Source organism: Bison bison, unplaced genomic scaffold (assembly GCF_000754665.1).
Source record: "Bison bison bison isolate TAMUID 2011002044 unplaced genomic scaffold, Bison_UMD1.0 scf7180017864309, whole genome shotgun sequence".
Classification (NCBI taxonomy): domain Eukaryota; kingdom Metazoa; phylum Chordata; class Mammalia; order Artiodactyla; family Bovidae; genus Bison; species Bison bison.
In genome coordinates, this window is record NW_011494881.1 from 2,702,121 (window position 1) to 2,721,705 (window position 19,585).

General features: G+C 39.5%; 1 protein-coding gene across 2 annotated transcripts in view; it reads right to left on the reverse strand.

The window, feature by feature from the left end:
* The window catches only part of PBLD (phenazine biosynthesis-like protein domain containing), a 36,933-nt gene that overhangs the window by 10,216 nt on the left and 7,132 nt on the right, over positions 1–19,585 (reverse strand). Inside the window, exons 2-4 of one of the 2 annotated variants that reach the window (XM_010852167.1) lie at positions 13,848–13,994; positions 3,672–3,771; positions 2,930–3,028 (exon numbers count right to left, since the gene is read on the reverse strand). In XM_010852167.1, coding sequence (XP_010850469.1) covers positions 2,930–3,028; positions 3,672–3,771; positions 13,848–13,931 — 283 coding nt within the window. In that variant the 5' untranslated portion in view covers positions 13,932–13,994. The remainder of the gene's footprint in view (positions 1–2,929; positions 3,029–3,671; positions 3,772–13,847; positions 13,995–19,585) is intronic. The other variant, XM_010852168.1, reaches the window with a different exon arrangement.

The following is a 19,585-nucleotide window of genomic DNA, read 5'->3' on the forward strand; positions in this document are numbered from 1 at the left end:
GACAGAATGATCTCTGTTCATTTCCAAGGCAAACCATTCAATATCACAGTAATCCAAGTCTATGCTCCGACCAGTAATGCTAAAGAAGCTGAAGCTGAACAGTTCTATGAAGACCAACAAGACCTCCAGAACTAACACCCAAAAAAGATGTCCTTTTCATCATAGGGAACTGGAATGCAAAAGTAGGAAGTCAAGAGATACCTGGAGTAATAGGCAAATTTGGCTTTGGAGTACAAAATGAAACAGGGCAAAGACTAACAGAGCTTTGCCGAGAACACACTAGTCATAGCAAGCACCTCTTCAACAACACAAGAGAAGACTCTACATATGAAAGAAAGAAGTCGCTCAGTCGTGTCCAACTCTTTGTGACCCCATGGACTGTAGCCTATCAGGCTCCTCCGTCCATGGGATTTTCCAGGCAAGAATACTGGAGTGGGTTGCCATTTCCTTCTCCAGGGGATCTTCCTGACTGGGGGATCAAACCCGGGTCTCCGCATTGCAGGCAGAAAATTTACCATCTGAGCCACCAGGGAAGGCTTCCAAATCCTAAAAGATGATGCTGTGGAAGTGCTGCACTCAATATGCCAACAAATTTGGAAAACTCAGTGGTAGCCACAGGACTGGAAAAGGTCAGTTTTCATTCCAATCCCAAAGGACGGCAATGCCAAACAATGTTCAAATGACCACACAACTGCATACATCTCACACGCTAGCAAAGTAATGCTCAAACTTCTTCAAGCCAGGCTTCAACAGTACATGAACCATGAACTTCCAGATGTTTAAGCTGGATTTAGAAAAGTCAGAGGAACCAGAGATCAAATTGCCAACATCCACTGGATCATCAAAAAAGCAAGAGAGTTCCAGAAAAACATGTTCTTCTGCTTTATTGACTATGCCAAAGCTTTTGACTGTGTGGATCACAACAAAATGTGGAAAATTCTTTAAGAGATGGGAATACCAGACCACCTGACCTGCCTCCTGAGAAATCTGTATAGGTCAAGAAGCATCAGTTAGAACCAAACAAGGAACAACAGACTGGTTCCAAATTGGGAAGTCAAGGCTGTATATTGTCACCCTGCTTATTTAACTTATATGCAGAGTATATCAGGAGAAATGCCAGGCTGGATGAAGCACAAGCTGGAATCAAGATTGCTGGGAGAAATATCAATAACCTCAGATACACATATGACACCACTCTTATGGCAGAAAGCGAAGAAGGACTAAAGAGCTTCTTGATGAAAGTGAAAGAGGAGAGTGAAAAATTTGGCTTAAAACTCAACATTCAGAAAACGAAGATCATGGCATCCGGTCCCATCACTTCATTTCAAATAGATGGGGAAACAGTAGAAACAGTGACAAACTTTATTTTTTTTGGACTCCCAAATCACTGCAGATGGTGACTGCAGCTATGAAATTAAAAGACACTTGCTCCTTGGAAGAAAAGCTATGACCAACCTAGACAGCCTATTGAAAAGCAGAGACATTACTTTGGCGACAAAGTCCATCTAGTCAAGGCTATGGTTTTTCCAGTAGTCATGTATGGCTGTGAGAGTAGGACTACAAAGAAAGCTGAGCACCGAAGAATTGATGCTTTTGAACTATGATGTTGGAGAAGACTCTTGAGAGTCCCTTGGGCAGCAAGGAGATCCAACCAGTCCATCCTAAAGGAAGTCAGTCCTGATTATTCATTGGAAGGACTGATGCTGAAGCCAAAGCTCCATTACTTTGGCCACCTGATGCAAAGAACTGACTTACTGGAAAAGACCCTGATGCTGGAAAAGATTGCAGGCGGGAGGAGAAGGGGACGACAGAGGATAAGATGGTTGGATGGCATCACCAACTCAATGGACTTGAGTTTGAGTATGCTCCAGGAGTTGGTGATGGACAGGGAAGGCTGGTGTGCTGCAGTCCATGGGGTCACAAATAGTCGGACATGACTAAGCGACTGAACTGAACTGAAGTAACTCCAGAAAGAACTTCTTTTTCAAATCCCCCACTCCCCCAGTTACCCCTCTGTCATATCATCCTGGTTACTTCCTTGTTTGACTTTCTGTTGTCTACACTTTTTCATGGCTGCTTCTGTCTCTACTTTGAGGACATTTCCAGGCATCTCCCCTCTGCTCTGTTCCCATAAAGCCCTGATCTTTATTACACCAAGTGTAGATGAGATGGGAACTGGTAGGATTAAAGTACTGCATCCTTTCTTCACAGGGTAAATGTATATAGTTTACCTCATGAATATTTAAAATTCAGGATAAAGAAGCTTCTATTGTGAAATGAATTTCAGTGTGCATGGGAACACATTTGGGGAAAAGTATGTCTTTTAGTTCCCCAGTATTATGTCATGTTAAATACCTATTCTGCCTTACAAGCCGTCCTCCTGTGTTGGTCACAGAGACCAGAGAGCTCCTATTTAAAAGAAAATGGTAGGACTTCCCTAGTGATACAGTGGATAAAAATCCACTTGCCAATGCAGGGGACATGCGTCCAGTCCTTGGTCCGGGAGGGAGGATGCCATAGAGGAATTAAGACCGCATCCCACAACTGCTGGAGCCTGTGCTCCGAAACAAGAGAAGCTGCCACCAGGAGAAGCCCATGCACCACAACCAGAGTAGCCCCCGCGGGCCGCAACTAGAGAAAGCCCGTGCACAGCAACAGAGACCCAGCGCAACCAAAAGTAAATAAATAAAATAAACTATAAACAAAAGAAAATGGCATTTCAGAGAACAGCAACTATGGCTATTCAACATGCCTGAAAAATCAAAGTGTTCTTGAAGGTTGCTGTTTTTGTTTCTACATAATAAATCATGTGAAATAAACGTTGCAGTCTTTATACCAGTCACTTTGGTTCACAGGAAAAAATGTACGAGAGTTTTTAAAAATATTTCTATTTACTAACTGGTAAGTTCATAAAAGAAAATCATATTACTTATTTTGTGAAACAGCACAGCTGCAGAAGCCAGGGTAGCGTGGCCACAGAGAGGAACCTCATTCTGTGGTGTAAACCATCTTAATCCAAAGCAGGGACCTTCAGAGGGGAAAAACCAAAGAGAGACAAGATCATTGCCATACAAGGGGGTTGAAAGTTTTCATTTTCTAAACATTGCATTAGCGTAATTAATCACTGAAACATGTTGTGAAAAGGAGGAGCAAAGTCTAGGCAAGACCTCTGTTGCTGCTGCTGCTGCTGCTAAGTCGCTTCAGTCGTGTCCGACTCTGTGTGACCCCATAGACGGCAGCCCACCAGGCTCCCCCATCCCTGGGATTCTCCAGGCAAGAACACTGGAGTGGGTTGTCATTTCCTTCTCCAATGCGTGAAAGTGAAGTTGCTCAGTCATGTCTGACTCTTAGCGACCGCATGGACTGCAGCCCACCAGGCTCCTCCATCCATGGGATTTTCCAGGCAAGAGTACTGGAGTGGGGTGCCATTGCCTTCTCCGAAGCAAGACTTCTAGGGCTCTGCAATGCTAGATCTGGATCTGAAACATTCAAATTCATCAGCATCTGCTCCCTTAGATGAACTGAAAATCAAATTAGAAGCTCCCCCACCTTCCTTATCTGCATGCAAAGAATAAATGGACATTTTTCTTAAATATTATTCCCCCACTGGAAAAACAGTTTCTGGTACCATTCAGGAATTGTTTTAAAAGAAAAGAAAAAAGTGTATTTACTTTGTGTAAAGTTGTCATTTGGGTGTAGCTTTCGGATAAAAGCCGTTTCAGAGAGGTTCATCTCCTTTGCAATTTTTTGATGCAAGTCTTCATCCAGTTTCTAAATTAGAAGCAAAAGGTTAGTAAGATTCCAGAAACACAAATCAGACTTCCTTGAACAGCAACTACCACTAGTAAGAAAAAAAAGTTTATTAATATTAAAAGTTATATACTTTAAAATTTTTTTAATGTAAAAAAGAATTTTAAAAAGTCATATACTTTTATTTTTTTTTTTTTAAAGTCATATACTTTTAAAGTAAATAATCACGAAGAAATTTAAGGCACTTTTATAAAGATTGTTTTTCAGAAATTCATGCATGTAGCACCATGTGAAGACCTGTGGAAGCTAGAGCAGATTCTGAAAAACCTACGGGCCTGGGCTATCCTTTGTCAGATTACTATCTAGTCTATCAGAGAGATCGTGCTCTCTTCTAAAAACAATCGTTACAAACAGAAACTCCACAGTCTGTCATTCTGTTGGATGAAGAGATGTTAGGTGCCCACTCTGAGCAGACTGGACCACCCTGACCTCATTTATGCATGTTACACTCCCTTTAATGAGTCAGGCTCAAGTCAGAGATCACCTCCTCCAGGAAGCCTTCCAGACTGCTGTCTCCTTCCCAGTCCTTACACCACCTGAAATTATCTACTATGCCCCTTTACTGGCTGTACCCCCAACCTCTGACTCAGAGTTCTATGAGAGCACCACTGTGCTACTTTGCTTTGTCCTGGTTTAGAGCAATGCTTGTATTTATCCTGGTATGGTAGGAGCTCAATAAACATTTGCTGAGAGAATTCAGTATTCATTTAATTTGCATTTTTAAAACACTCAACATAGATATTTTTATCCACTTACAGATAAAAAAAATTAAACACAAAAAGTTTGTGTAATATCCGAACAAATATACATGCATATACACATACACACATTCCTCTTAACTCAAGGAAAAAAATGGGTTGAAGCATATATTTTCTTTTTGAGAATGAAAATCAATTTTTTTAATCAACAAGATGCTCACTACTTATATTCTGAATTCTAAAGAAATCTCAAGATATTAATTATATTCCAATAAAAACTAATTATAAAAAGAGAAATCTCAAGATAAGATAAATGCATTTTTGCCTTTGCCAAACTTATTGTTCTTGAGCTTCTGAAACCCAGAAATAAGAATTGAAACTTTATTCTAATAAGTTCAGAATTTACTTATCTGAGTTACGTCAAGTTAAACATCCTTGTCTTTTAGTTGACTCGAACTCTTTTTCCGGGTACTCATACAACATTACAAAGATGTTTACCTATTGAAGTTTGTGTATTGAGAAAAGGCATATAAGACACAAAACAGCAGTTACGAAAAATTAGTCATAACTTCTTAACTATCAGCTGATGTAAAAATCCTCACAGGAGACTTACTAAGCTTTTCTTTCTTTTTTTTTTTTTAATCATAATACAGCCTTTTGCTTTTATTTTGTATATTTACACAGTATGTTCCATCTCTACAGTGTCAGTTCAGTTCATTCACTCATTTGTGTCCGACTCTTTGCAACCCCATGGACTGCAGCACGACAGGCTTCCCTGTGCATCACCAACTCCCAGAGCATACTGAAACTCATGTCCATTATGTCAGTGATGCCTTCCAACCATCTCATCCTCTGTCTTCCCCTTCTTCTCCTGCCTTCAATCTTTCCCAGAAGCAGGGTCTTTTCCAAAGAGTCAGTTCTTTGCATCAGGTGGCCAAAGTATTGGAGTTTCAGCTTCAACATCGGTCCTTGCAATGAATATTCAGGACTGATTTCCTTTATGATTGACTGGTTGGTCTTCTTGTTGTCCAAGGGACTCTCAAGAGTCTTTTCCAACACCAAAGCTCAAAACATCAATTGTTCGGCGATCATCTTTCTTTATAGTCCAACTTTCACATCTATACATGACTACTGGGAAAACCATAGCTTTGACTAGATGGACCTTTGTTGGCAAAGTAATGTCTCTGCTTTTTAATATGCTATCTAGGTTGGTCATAGCTTTTATTCCAGGGCTGCTACTGCTGCTGCTAAGTTGCTTCAGTCGTGTCCGACTCTGTGCGACCCCATAGACGGAAGCCTACCAGGCTTCTCCATCCATGGGATTCTCCAGGCAAGAACACTGGAGTGGGTTGCCATTTCCTTCTCCATAAGCTTTTCTTAAAAGAGCACTGTATTCAGAATCTGTAGAAACTCTGTAGCCCTACAGAAAGAGAAATCACTTAAGAAATTGATACTTATTTTCTGAAAACCCAAACAGAACACAATGAGTTTTTGTTTGTTTTTTACTTACCATTTTTCTTTCAAAAGATTTAATCCAATAATGCATATAAAGCACTCATCAGAGTGCCCAACACATAATTAAGTACTTGAAAAATGTTACCTTTTTACTTTGAGTGGCTCAAAGTCAGTGCTTTAACTTGACATACTGTACTACCTCCCCATAACAAAGAAACTATTATTATCCCTTCAACATGCTACAGGCAGAAAAACCAATTTCTATCAGATAAAATGGACTCCTGCAACATTTCTGAGGAAAAGGAGCCATCAATCAATTACCCATGCTGCGCTGAGCCAGCAGCATCAGCACCACTTTCAAGGGAATTTGTCAGAAATGTAGAGTCTCAAGCCCCACCCCAGACCTTCTGAATCAGAATCTCCACCTTAAACAGAAACCAGATGATCTGTGTGCACATTAACGATTGGGGAGCCCTGATGTATAAGAGCTGGCCCTGGGTTCAAGAGCCTTAGCCTGTCAGCTGAGGAGTCAAGACAGATACAGAAAGCAGCAGTAGGCCACACCAAAGAGTATGTAACTGAGATATATGGATTTTAACATTAAGTTCCCTAGGACTTTAAAGATGAGGACTTGAGCCAGACCTAGCAAAAGGTCAGATTTGGGTGAGCTGGACAGGAAAAACTGGGCAAAAGTTTTGAATTAGAGATGCTTCTTGGGCAAGTCACTTGACTGCACTTTGCTCTCCTCCCGTTATATCTTTGATTCTCTAGGATTCTGCAAGTTGAAGTAAGGAGAATTAGGATGGTAGGAATGAAGTGAAATGAGCACATGTCACACCTGTGGACACCTGTGGGGCTAGGGAGTGAGAAGTCCTACCTGAGTAGAGGAGATTGAGTGCTGCTGGGGCCAACAAGACAATGTTCAGAAGTGAGCTCAAGTTGCTTTTCCATGGTTTGTAGAATGTTCTCCATGGAAACTGGCCTACCTGCCCATGCATATAACACCTTAATGAAACTGGGAGCCATTTAATTTCCTAGGGCTGAGTCTGCAATCATCAGCTTCAAAGGTAACTGAAGGGCTGATGAAGAAAAACATGGATTTGTCTCCTTGACTGCAGGAACCTGAGTGCTTGCCAGTCCTTCCTCTATCTGATTTGGCCAAACTTCCTATCCTTGTCCTTCCTTTCTTTGCCTATTGCTTCCCTCCACCTTTAGGACCAGAGTTTCTAAAAGTATTAAAGAGTTTCACATTTTAGCTAAGATCACCATCTTTTGGTAGTAGATTCCTTTGCAAATGGGCTTTTTTGCACACCAGTTAAAACACACACTCCACTGACCATCAGCTCTCTAATCCTCTCTGGTTTGGTATATTTCACCAGCTACAATTTGAATTTCTGTCCCAGGACACTGAAAATACATCTGCTATTTGCCGGAGGTGCCAGAGACAATAAAAAGTTTGATAGTCACAGCCCTCAGTATGCACCACCAAGTGGCTGAATTTCTACACTGGAACCAAAGAGCAAAATAATGGTGAATCATGAGAAGATTAACATTGCTTCAACTTAGAGAGCTTTAGGGGAAAAAAAAAGAATGAGACTACATTCATTAACAATACTGAAGTTTTGTATTGGAACCAAAAATATAAAATGTTTCCATTTTACACTATAAGCTTATTTTCAAATGTAACACACAATAGTTACAAGCTGAACCAATAACTGTTAATTCTCTTGCTTTAATATCCATTTCTCTTTGCCAATCTCACAAGAGTCAAGTTTCCAGCAGTAAAAAGAGAGCCATGTTTGTTTTTCTGAGTTGCAATGCACTGTGTTGGGACACTGATGTTCTATCAACCATACAGCTCGCAAAAGATTAATAATTAGAAAATCACAGTAAAGTTTTAAAATACTCCCACCTTGTGGCAGTTTAGAAATATGACAGCCTAAACAGGACAGTCTCGCTCTCTGTCTGTTCATTTGTCCCTCTGCTTTCTTTCTAGCAAAGGAAAAGCACTTGGATGTAGAAAGTTCTAAATCATTCAGGAAGAAACAGGAGATTCCTTCTGAGACACTGGGTTTCTGATTGCAAAGTTATATCCACACAATGCAGCACTCAAGCTGCAAGTCATCTTCAGTTGTTCCTAAATACTTTGGTCACCTGATGTGAAGAGCTGACATGTTGGAAAAGACCCTGACGCTGGGAAAGACTGAGGGCAGGAGGAGAAGGAGATGACAGAGGATGAGATGGTTAGATAGCATCATCGACTCAATGGAGATGAGTTTGAGCAAGCTCTGGGAGAGACTGAAGGACAGAGAAGCCTGGCATGCTGCAGTTCATGGGGATGCAGAGTCAGATATAACTTAGCGACTGAACAACAATGGATCTTATATGCCTTGTCTCTCCAGCTCCATCATAGAACCTAAAGCACATACTTGCATTGCATGCCCTGCCCATTCCACACCATGAGTGAAAACAAAAGATCCATAATCGTTGGCTAAGACTTCCCCAGTGGCACAGTGGATAAGAATTCACCTGCCAATGCCCGGAACACAGGTTCGACCTCTGGTCCAGAAAGATTCTACACGCCACAGAGCAAGTAAACGACAACAACTGAAGCCCTTGTACCTAGAGCCTGTGCTCTGCAACAAGAGAAGCCACCTCAATGAAAAGCCCAGGTACCATAACTAGAGAGTAGCCAGCCCCAGCTCGCTACGACTAGAGAAAGTCTGCTTACAGCAATAAAGACACAAATAATAAAATAAACTAAGAAAATCAATAAATAAATACCTGTTGGCTTCTTCTACTAGAACCCCTAGAAGAAGATTCTGCATAATACAATTGATTATACTATCTCCACTTTCACTCAACAGATATTTAGTGTCTCCCGTGTGCCAGGCCCTGGATGTTGGAACAAGTCAGAATAGATTAAGATCTCATAGAATGTCCGGAAGTGAGGAAGACAGGCGTTGAGTGAATTATAAGGCTGATGCATGTTACCAACTGGGAAGGGGCACTGTGGGAGAGTATCTAGTAGTGAATATTCCAGTAGTGAGTGCGTGTGCAAGCTCAGTCGTGTCTCACTCTTTGTGACCCCATGGACTGTAGCCTGCCAGGTTCTTCTGACCATAGAATTTTCCAGGCGAGAACACTAGAGTGGGTTGCCATTTCCTCCTCCAGAAGATCTTCCTGACCCAGGGATCAAACCTGCGTCTCTTGCGTCTTCTGCATTGGCAGGCAGATTCTTTACCACTGTGCCACCTGGGAAGCACCAGTAGTGAATATAGTGGGTTAAAGGCATGGACCCTGCAGTCAGGCAGACGTGGGGTGGGATTCTGAAGTCAGCCACTTAGATAAACTGCTTAACCTTTCTCTGCCTCTGTCTTCTCATCTGTAAAACGGGGATTAATAATAAAACCTACTCACAAAGTGGTTGTGAGGGTGAAATGAAATATGAAAACCAATATGAAAACCAATTAACACAGTATGTGTCTGGCTGAACGTGCCTGAAATCACTGCCCCCAGCTAAGAGTTTTGTTCCAAAAGTCAGTTAGGGTACTTGGGAAGCAGAGATTACCACACTAGCATTTCCTCTTCCTTTGCATTGCTCTCTTCCTTCAAATATTTGGCAAAGAAAAATGCTTCAGTGTCCTGGAAGAATCTTCTCTGCACTCTGCATCCTTCTTCTGAGCATAAAACTGAGATACAAGGTTGCAACTCTCTAGAAACCCCAGGAGTCTCTGACCTAGTCTGGTCACACTGAGTCAGTAATCCTCTCTAAGAAAGGATGCCAAGTGTGGAAATGGCCACTGCATGTGAGTTAAAGCATGGATTGAACTCAGGATTGCTTACACCTTTTTTCATTTAAATACATAACCTACCAAGCTATAAAAGTGGCTTTTGGTTATACCTAACTTTACCCAGGAAAACCAGAAAAGCAAGTAATTTAGGAACTAAAACTAAGCTTTCCTACTTAAAAGTGTGAAGCCAATCCTCCTTGCTGTCACTGGAAATGATTATTAGTGTTTAAAAGAATAAAAATGCACATCTATGAGCATCCCATTTGATCCTAGCAGTGTCCCTCTCATGGTAGATAGCCAGGAAATGCCAGCTGAAATGGAATAAATGTATACACTGGGCCTTGAAGTTGTTTTTATGGATAATTTAAACAGGAAAACTCCAGAATAAACCTCTCTTTAGACAAGGTATCTTTTGAAACAATGGTTCTCAACTGGGGGCAATTTTTGATTGTCATGGCTCAGGGAGTAGGGGAAGACTACTGTCATTTAGTGGGTCAAAGCCCAGGACCTGAAAAACATTTTATAACAGGCATGACACCTCACACAATAAAGAACTTCCCAGTCCAAAAGGTTAATTACACATTTGAGAAGCTCTGCCCTAAAAGCACACACACACACACACACAATCTTAAGGTTTTGTTAGAATATGAGGGAGAATAAATATGGGCTCCTTACTTTTGTTGGTATGTTATTTTCACTTAACTAGTAAAGCAGGTTTACAGGACAATAAACCACCTCTTATCACTACCACAGCCCGATAACCTATTCGAATAGCTGATCAGGAATTCCTATAGCTTTTAACACAGCTGTCATTGTAATGTATCTATTTCATTTTTTAAAATATTGTTTTTATACACTTTCTATGTCTAAGTGAAAACTCACTCCAGTATTCTTGCCTGTAGAATCCCATGGACAAAGGAGCCTGGCAGGCTACAGAGTTGCAAGAGTCAGACACTTAGTGACTAAACCACCACATATAGTCGTTACTGTAAAATTGTCAGGCATCGGAGAACAGCCATCAGCTTTTAAAGTTTTAAATATTTTTTTCAAATATCTGTTTCATGTTACTTACATTTAGCCCTTAATCTGTTTTTGCTTTCACCTAATACACAGTGTTCCTCATGTGAAGATTTAAAAAATTGACTTGTCTAGGGCTTCCCTGCTGGCTCAGACAGTAAAGAATCTGCCTTCAATGCAGGAGACCTGGGTTTGATCCCTGGATTCGAAGATACCCTGGAGAAGGGAATGACTACCCACTTCAGTATTCTTGCATGGAGAATTTCATGGACAGAGGAGCCTGGAAGGCTATAGTTCATGGGGTCGCAAAGAGTCAGACATGACTGAGCCACTAACACTTTCACTTCTCTTTCACAGTGTTCCTCAAGTGAAGATTTGAAAAATAGACTTATCTAGAAGGGCCATGACAAAACACTTGAGAATATTGTAGAAGTTCTGGGAATGTTGTTACCCAGAAAGTTTTCCTTTTCTTCCAGCAGTCTGTTATCAAGTATTTTAAAAGTTCAAAGTACAATTATCTAGTCTTTAGTCTGTCTACCAAGTTTTTCATAGTATCATCTCAGTCAAATTTTAAATAATTTTAAACAAAACAAAATGAAAAAGAATGTTCCTTTGAAACCCTGAACTTAAAATCTGAAGTATTTTCTCACCCATAAAAATGCAAGTTGCTCCATGCTCTGGTCCCCAGGGAACCTAGTACCTGGTCTTTCGGCCTCTGTGGTGACTATGGGAAAATGATCAGGTTTATGCGTCTATTTCCCCTGCTAGACTCTGAGCACCTCAAGGACAGGCAAACTTATTGGTCTCGGTACCTCCCGTCCCTACCCTAGAGCCTGGCCCACAGCAGGTGTCAACAAACATTTGTAGAATACATAACGACAGGCTACATGCCTACTGAGTTGTGGTCAGCATTATAAGGCTTAGTCCTTATCTGTCTCTGATATTTCCTGAGTTCACTTGTGTTCTTTCTAGGTGCTTCAAGTGCCCGCTGTCTCTAGCTGTGGGTAAAAAAATTCAAAGGGCGGAACAACACTTTCTCCTTTCATTTCATTTTAATGTTTATTGATTATGCACTGGAGAAAGTGCTAAGTTAACCTTCAGGAAAGGAGATCCTCAAGTCTACAGAATAGAAAACTAGCAAACCAATCTTTAAATACCTATTCAGTTGTCCTGGACCAGGTATTAAACCAGCCTCATCTCACAGGTCTAAGGCACAGAAATGAACTGAGAGACGCTAGAGAGCATCCCTGATCGCAGACTTCCTTTTCTTCCTTTCATACTGAAGCATATTGCTTTGAACTATGCTAAGCTTTTTGTTTAAATTTATATTTCCTAGTTTTTCCAAATAAATAAATAACATGCAAAATATATTTTAATAGTGAAAGAGAGAGAGAAATCCTAAGTCTGGAGTTTAGTGAATGTACTAGAGGTGAGAAGGAATACATTGAGGAATAATATTAATTCCTGGTAAAAATTGAGTGCATAAATCACTTAAAACTTTTTTCAAAACTCTTCTAGAATATTACATGGGAATATGGGATAAATACACTAAGGCTTTTTTTTTTTTTACACTAAGACTTTTGACAAGTAGATTTAGTCAATTCCACAAGCCCTTGATGTGAAGCTGTGTGTGTCATATTGCTTCTAAAGGAAGTTCAGGATTTAGAATCCGGCTGTTAGCTATTCTCTCACTATTACTCTGAAGTTCTTATGTTACTTGATAAAGTCTATTAATGTTATTACTTTCTGCACTGTGTGGTTGGAAAATGCCAGCCACAGGGCTGCATAATGAATGCATTGTTAAGGTAAGATGGGGACTTTGATTACCATATTGCTGCTTTATTTGAGGGAGAAAATAAAATATGTCAGGACTCTATTAACAACATTCACCGGTCTCAGTAAAACCGCAGCTATTCTCCATGTTGATTTACACTAGAGTCACCTGGGAAGCTTTAAAAACCAGTGCTGCTTGGGTCTCACCCCCCAGAGATTCTGTTGTGACTGGTCAGGCACAGGAATTTTTAAACCACCTCAGGTGATTTTAATCTGCAACCAGCTTGATGTTTACTGCCCTGGAAGGCCCCAACTTAATAAGACTTACTCAAGATCATCAACTGCTCACTGCGTAGTTGACATAAGTCTCACACACTCTGCTCTAATACTAACTGCTCTGAGTGGAAGGGTACATTGACTTGTTTCCTACTACCCAGGTAACAACACAAAGCAGCTAAGGTCAAGGAATATTTAACTATTCTGTTAATACTTATCTAACCAGAGAGCCTTTCCCCCCCCCCCTCATTGCACCATGTAGCATGTCAAACTCCCCCAACTAGTGACTGAACCCATGTCCCCTACAGTGAAAGCTGGAGTCTTAATCACTGGACCACCAGGGAAGTCCTCAAAGAGCCATTTTTAAATTGAAATTTTCAGTAAACTGAGTTCTCACTATGTTAGAGCTTAATTCCTTTCTATCTTCCTACTAAATTACTTAATTCCTTGCAAAATGTCTCATCTTTTTGGTCCAGAAAAGAATTTCTAATTGTCTGAACTATAGGTAAGGTTAAAAATACACAACTAGAATCTTTTATGCTAAATGTAGTATCAGCCATATTCAGTCACATAAAACTCATCTAATTTCATTGTCTTCCACATTTGGTGCTAACTAAATGAAAATCCAGTGGCTACAATGGATGAGCTTTCTTTTTTTTTTTTGGTCTAGGGATAGAATCTGTGCCCCCTGCGGTGGAAGTCTTAACCAGTAAACCACCAGGGAAGTGCCACCTACTCCTGTTTTTGGTATTTTTTTTTAATTGGCTCTAGTTCTTCTTTACATAAATCTTAATTTTCTAGACATGCCCATCCATCTAGATATAAGCAGTCTTATCATATAATTTGGTTAAAATCAACTTGCAGACATGAACATTGTTGATACCATTTGACAGAGAACACAACCCAGGAAGGTAAGCGAACAAGTGGGTCTGATTTTTTTCTTTTTTTTTTTTTTTAAGAAAAACTTGGTTCTACAAGCATCTAGGATTTCAGGCACTGTACTTCAAAGCAAAATACTACTTACATTTTCTAGGAGGCAAACAGCAGCCGGATTCCCACGAAATGCTTTTGTTGTGAATGCATCTGCTATGAAAATAGGGAGCTTCATTTTCTTTGTAAGCTGTTTCTGCAAACTCTCAAAACTGTTTGTAGACTGCTTTCCCTTTTATTGCTGCAAAAAAATCAAAAAGTTAATGTTTTACTTGATGCAAAGAAACAACTAACATTTCCAAGTACAAAGTCAATTCTAATACACCTGCATTTAAAGATAAGTAATCCTTTGATTTATTTTAAGCCTCTAGATTGAATTTGCTTTAAAATACTGGATAAATAGAATATTTTCTTTTCATAGTGTACATATACTTAACATAGTTATATTCTTAGAGTAGCCAAAACTAGCATAAACTATGTTGTTAGTGAAGTATGCAAAACTTCCAAAGAGCATATATGTTGCTGATAGTTTACCAATGAATATTAGTGCCCTTTTAAAATGATGCATTTTTTCTAACTATATAAAAAATGCCCATCATAAAAAACTTGGAAAATAAAAAAATGAATCATAACCATGCAAATCAGCAATAATTTTTTTTGGACTTAACATAGTCAAAGGAACCTCATGTTTTAATTTTGTGTTATTTTATAAATCTGCAATTGGAGACTTTTTGAGCTCATGATATAGAGGTTAAAATTAAGCTTTTTATTATAAGAATAATACTTTCTCTTTACTGAAAACCTATAAAATACAGAAAAATGGTGTGGGGGGTGTGAAGAATCTTCTGTATCTTCATGCTGTGGAGATAAACTGTTCACATTCTGGGTATTTCCTTTGCTTTTACTAGAAAGCATGGATTTTGTCATAGGTAGGGAAGAATTCCTCTCTCTCAAAGTTATAGAATTTTTTTAAAACTCAGCAAACTATGGGGTGTTTTGCTTAAATATAAAAGAAATTAACCCATCCTAACACCTATCTCTTGTTCTCAAGGAGATGAAGATAAACAATGGCTAGGCAGCTCCCAGATCTACAGAGTTGTTTTCTTTTTCTTTTCTTTTTGTTTATTATACAAGGGTTTTGCTTAACTTTCTTGCCAAATTGCCTACTTTTTTCTGCCTTTTTTTTAGGTATAACTGATATATTACTTTCAGGTTTACAATATAATGATCCAATATTCGTATATATTAGGAAATGACCTACCACAAAAAGTCTAGTTAATCTATCACCAAACATAGTTACAAAAAAAGGGTTTTTTTTTTTTTCTCCATGTGGTGGAAGTTTGAAGATCTAGTCTCTTAGCAACTTTCAAATATTCAGTACATTATTATTAACTATGGTCACAATGCTGCACATGACATTCCAAGAACTAATTTATTTTATAGCTACAAGTTTGTGCCTTTGGAGCCCTTTCAAGAAACTTGGGTAAGTCTGCACTTTTTGACCTCCTAGAAATAATAGTATTAATATTTAAGATACAGTTTTTAATCATAATTTTTAGCAAGGAATTCTAGCCAGTGAGGAGACCAATGTAGAAATTATAAAATATAAAATACAAAAGGAAAAGATATACATAAAATGCTTAGGAACACAAGGAGAGAGCAATAACTCTTCCCAGGAGACAGTCAGAGGGAGCTCCAGAAATGAGCTCCGAGAGCTGTCATCCAGAGATGACATTTGAGTGAGTCCAAAAATACACACACACACACACACAAATATCCAGCGGTTCCGTAAGGTGGGAAAGGCATCTTGGGTAGAGTGCATAGATTAATCCCAGGCCAAGCAATTTGATATAGAAATAGATATGCAAGAGGAAAGGAGATTGCAGAGATGAGGCTATCGAGATCTGCTGGAGTCAATGTTCATGAAGGAGCAGATATATGTAGACTTATAGCTGATTAATATGGTTGTACAGCAGAAACCAACACAAGATTGTAAAGCAATTATCCTCCAATTAAACTTAAAAAAAATTTTTTTTAAATAGATAACCTACAAGGACCTACTGTACAGCACAGAGAACACTGCTCAATATTCCATAATACAGGCTTTCCTGGTGGGCCAGTGGTTAGGAATCTGCCTTGCAAAGCAGAGGATGCCGATTTGATCCCTGGTCTGGGAAGATCCCACAGGCCAAGATGCAACTAATAAGCTCATGGGCTACAACTACTGAGTCAACACACACTGCCGCTACTGAAGCCTGCACACTCTAGAGCCTGGGCTCCGCAAGAGAAGCCACCGCAACGAGAAGCCACCACACTGCAGCTAGAGAGTAGCCCCCACTCTCCGTAACTAGAGAAAGCCCTTGTACAGCAAGGAAGACTCAGCTCAGCCATAAATAAATAAATAGATAAAAGTATTCTGTAATAACCTAAATGGGAAAACAATCTGAAAAAGAATAAATATATGTATATGTATAACTGAATCACTTTGCCATACACTTGAAACTAACACAACATTGTTAATCAACTATGCTCCAATATAAAATTTTTTAAATGTTAAAAAAAAAAAGAAAGAAATTCAAAATTCAGTTCAACAGCTACTATGTGGCAGGCCAACTCCAAAGCTAGGTACCAGGGAGAGGAGAGAGTCTCATGAATGAGCCATATGCCTCTACTCTGAGAGTCTAATCTAGTTTGTTTTTGAAGATGTCTCTCTTTTTTCTCTCTCTCTCCTTAAAGTTAATTTCGGTTTCATTTCTATAAGAAAAATGCAGACTTATTTGATGGGAATTGTGTTGGATCTGTGGACTACCTTGAGTTGTAAAACCATTTTGAAGATCTTCTTTTAATCCAAGAACATGAGTATATGACTGCTAAGCTGCTTCAGTCATGCCCAACTCTGCAATCCCATGGACTGTAGCCCACCAGGCTCTGCTTCTCCAGGCAAGGATACTGGAATGGATTGCCATGCCCTCCTCCAAGGGATATTTCCCACTCGGGATCAAACCTGAGTCTCTCATGTCTTCTGCATTGGCAGGCAGGTTCTTTACCACTAGTGCCATGTGGGAAGCCCCAAGAAGATGGGTATATCTTTCCAAAAGAAGAAAAGAAAAGGGCAGGCTTAACTTCCTCCTGAATTGCTGAGAGAAAATTTGAGGCAGGTAAAGTTTAAGCAACTTGCCTTTCTTTACCCAGTAAATGAGCTTGCACAAATTTTGGCATCCTGGTCAATCCAATGGCTGGTCCTGAGCTGCAGCTTTCAGGCAGAGCTCTGTGCACTATCCAGCAGGGTGTTTTTCAAATGATCCAAAGAATTTAATTTATCCTTCTCTAATTTCACTTACATTCCATTAGGATCCCTAGTATGGCTTTATATGCCCCTTAATAATGGCAAGCAAATAAGCTGTTTAAATAGAAGTCAATTACTCCCAGAGGGTACCTCATAAATCTAAATTCATATGATTTCTAAACTATTCACATATGTTTTAAAACTTTTTTAGTTTTTAATCATCAATTTAGTGTATGAATAGAACCTTTTAATAAACAACAGTGGCACCCCACTCCAGTACTCTTGCCTGGAAAATCCCATGGACGGAGGAGCCTGGTGGGCTGCAGTCCATGCGGTCGCTAAGAGTCAGACATGACTGAGCGACTTCACTTTCACTTTTCACGTTCATGCATTGGGGAAGGAAATGGCAACCCACTCCAGTGTTCTTGCCTGGAGAATCCCAGGGATGGGGGAGCCTGGTGGGCTGCCGTCTGTGGGGTCGCACAGAGTCAGACAAGACTGAAGTGACTTAGCAATACAGAAAAAAAAATCCCATTTGACAATCCCCTGTCTCACTATATTCCCTGCAGTTCCATCAAGTTAGTTTCTGAGGACACAGTAGACATCTTTCTGAATTCTAAGTTCCATTCTTGGTTCCATTTATCATGTGAATGTAGGGAAATCATAAACCTCCCTTGTTCAAATAGTTTTGTCATTAAACCTGCCCATGGGTGTGCCTGGGAACATTGATGTTTATTTGTCCCTCTATAATAGTCTTAGCTTGTTTACAGTCTCCTGTGCTACAGACAACATAAAGTTGACTTCTGTATTCTGTAGCTGTTAATATAAAAAAACCCACTTGGCTTTTGCTTATGACTGCTGCCTCAAAACAATGCTACTGCTGCTGCTAAGTCACTTCAGTCATGTCCAACTCTGTGCGACCCCATAGACGGCAGCCCACCAGGAACACTGGAGTGGGTTGCCATTTCCTTCTCCAATGCATGAAAGTGAAGAGTGAAAGTGAAGTCGCTCAGTCGTGTCTGACTCTTCACGATCCCATGGACTGCAGCCTACCAGTCTCCTCCATCCATGGGATTTTCCAGGCAAGAGTACTGGAGTGGGGTGCCATTGCCTTCTCCACAAAACAATGCTACTCACTAATAAATGCCAACTTAGTTCTTTAAAAATGTAAATACTTTGTAACAGAACACTGACTGGCATTCAAAGTGTACATGAATACTACACACCTTACTTGTTGGAAAAAAAGAAAATAACTATAGAAAGGAAGTCAAATTATAAAATAAGTTTTAAATAAAAATTTGGAGGAAATTCTATTTTTAAATTAGTTTCATGGCACTCAACTACTTTGTGTTTAGTTTTACTCATGTTTCCTGGACTTAATAGAAGCTCTGCAACACTGCCTTTGCTAAAAATATTTTTAGACTAATTCTGATTTCCTCAACTACATTTATGTTCAAACATAGTTTCGGAAACTTCACTTTTCTGTTGAAGCTTACAGTTCTTATCGTCATGACCTACCATTTATCAACCAAATTACTGGCCCTCCCCACTTCCTTTACCCACTGGTAATCACCTCTAATTTGTTTTCTAGATCTAGGAGTCCAATAGCAGTAAACAGCATGTCCTTTTCAAGTGCATATGGAGCATTTTCCAGAATAGATCATATGTTAGGCCATAAAACAAGTCTCAATAAATATAAAGGCTTGGAATCATACAAAGTGTGTCTTTCAATCACAATGGAATAAGATTACAATAACAAGAGGAAATGGAAATTTGAGGAATGTGGAAATTAAATAACATTCCCCAATAATAAAAGGAACTGGGTTCCCTGGAGAAATGGTCACTTCTAGGGCAAAGGTAAAGAAAATACCAGATAAGCCTTCAGCATCTTCTAATAGAAGAAAGTAAGACAGTCTCAAAAAAATAAAAAGAATAAGGGGGCTTCCCTGGCAGTCCAATGGGGGTTGGGACACTGTACTTTCACTGCAGGGAGAATGGGTTTGATCCCAGGTCAAAGAACTAGGATCCCACAAGTCAGCAAATAAATAAATAGACTAGGGGTATGTCAAAGGGATACAGAAGCCAACCTGAAAGTGCTCCCAGTGGCCTAAGAAAGAACAATTTGAACAACAAAATAAGTTATATAGATTATAACCAAAAGTATAAAATTAGTATCTGTGGGTCTATACTGACATATATATAAAGATGAAAGAATGAATGAAGGAAAGCTCATAGAATTTTTTTTTTTATTAAAAGATTTTTAGTGATTCGAAACATTCGGATGTAATTTTATTGCTGTCAGCTCCATCTATCCTTTCTGTAGAGTGAACACAAGTTGCCACTTTCCTGAAAGTCCTAGACTGACAGCCAGGTCTTCAGGGAAACTGCGGGTTGTCCCTTTTCAGCTTGGTAATATCAAGTACTACCGGGAAGTGAAGAAATCCTAAACTTATTTGCTCTCCCACTTAAGAAGTAGCTGGATATGAAAAAAAGCACCTCAGCTACAACTATGAAGTTTGAGATGAAAACTAAGCAGTCAACCAAAT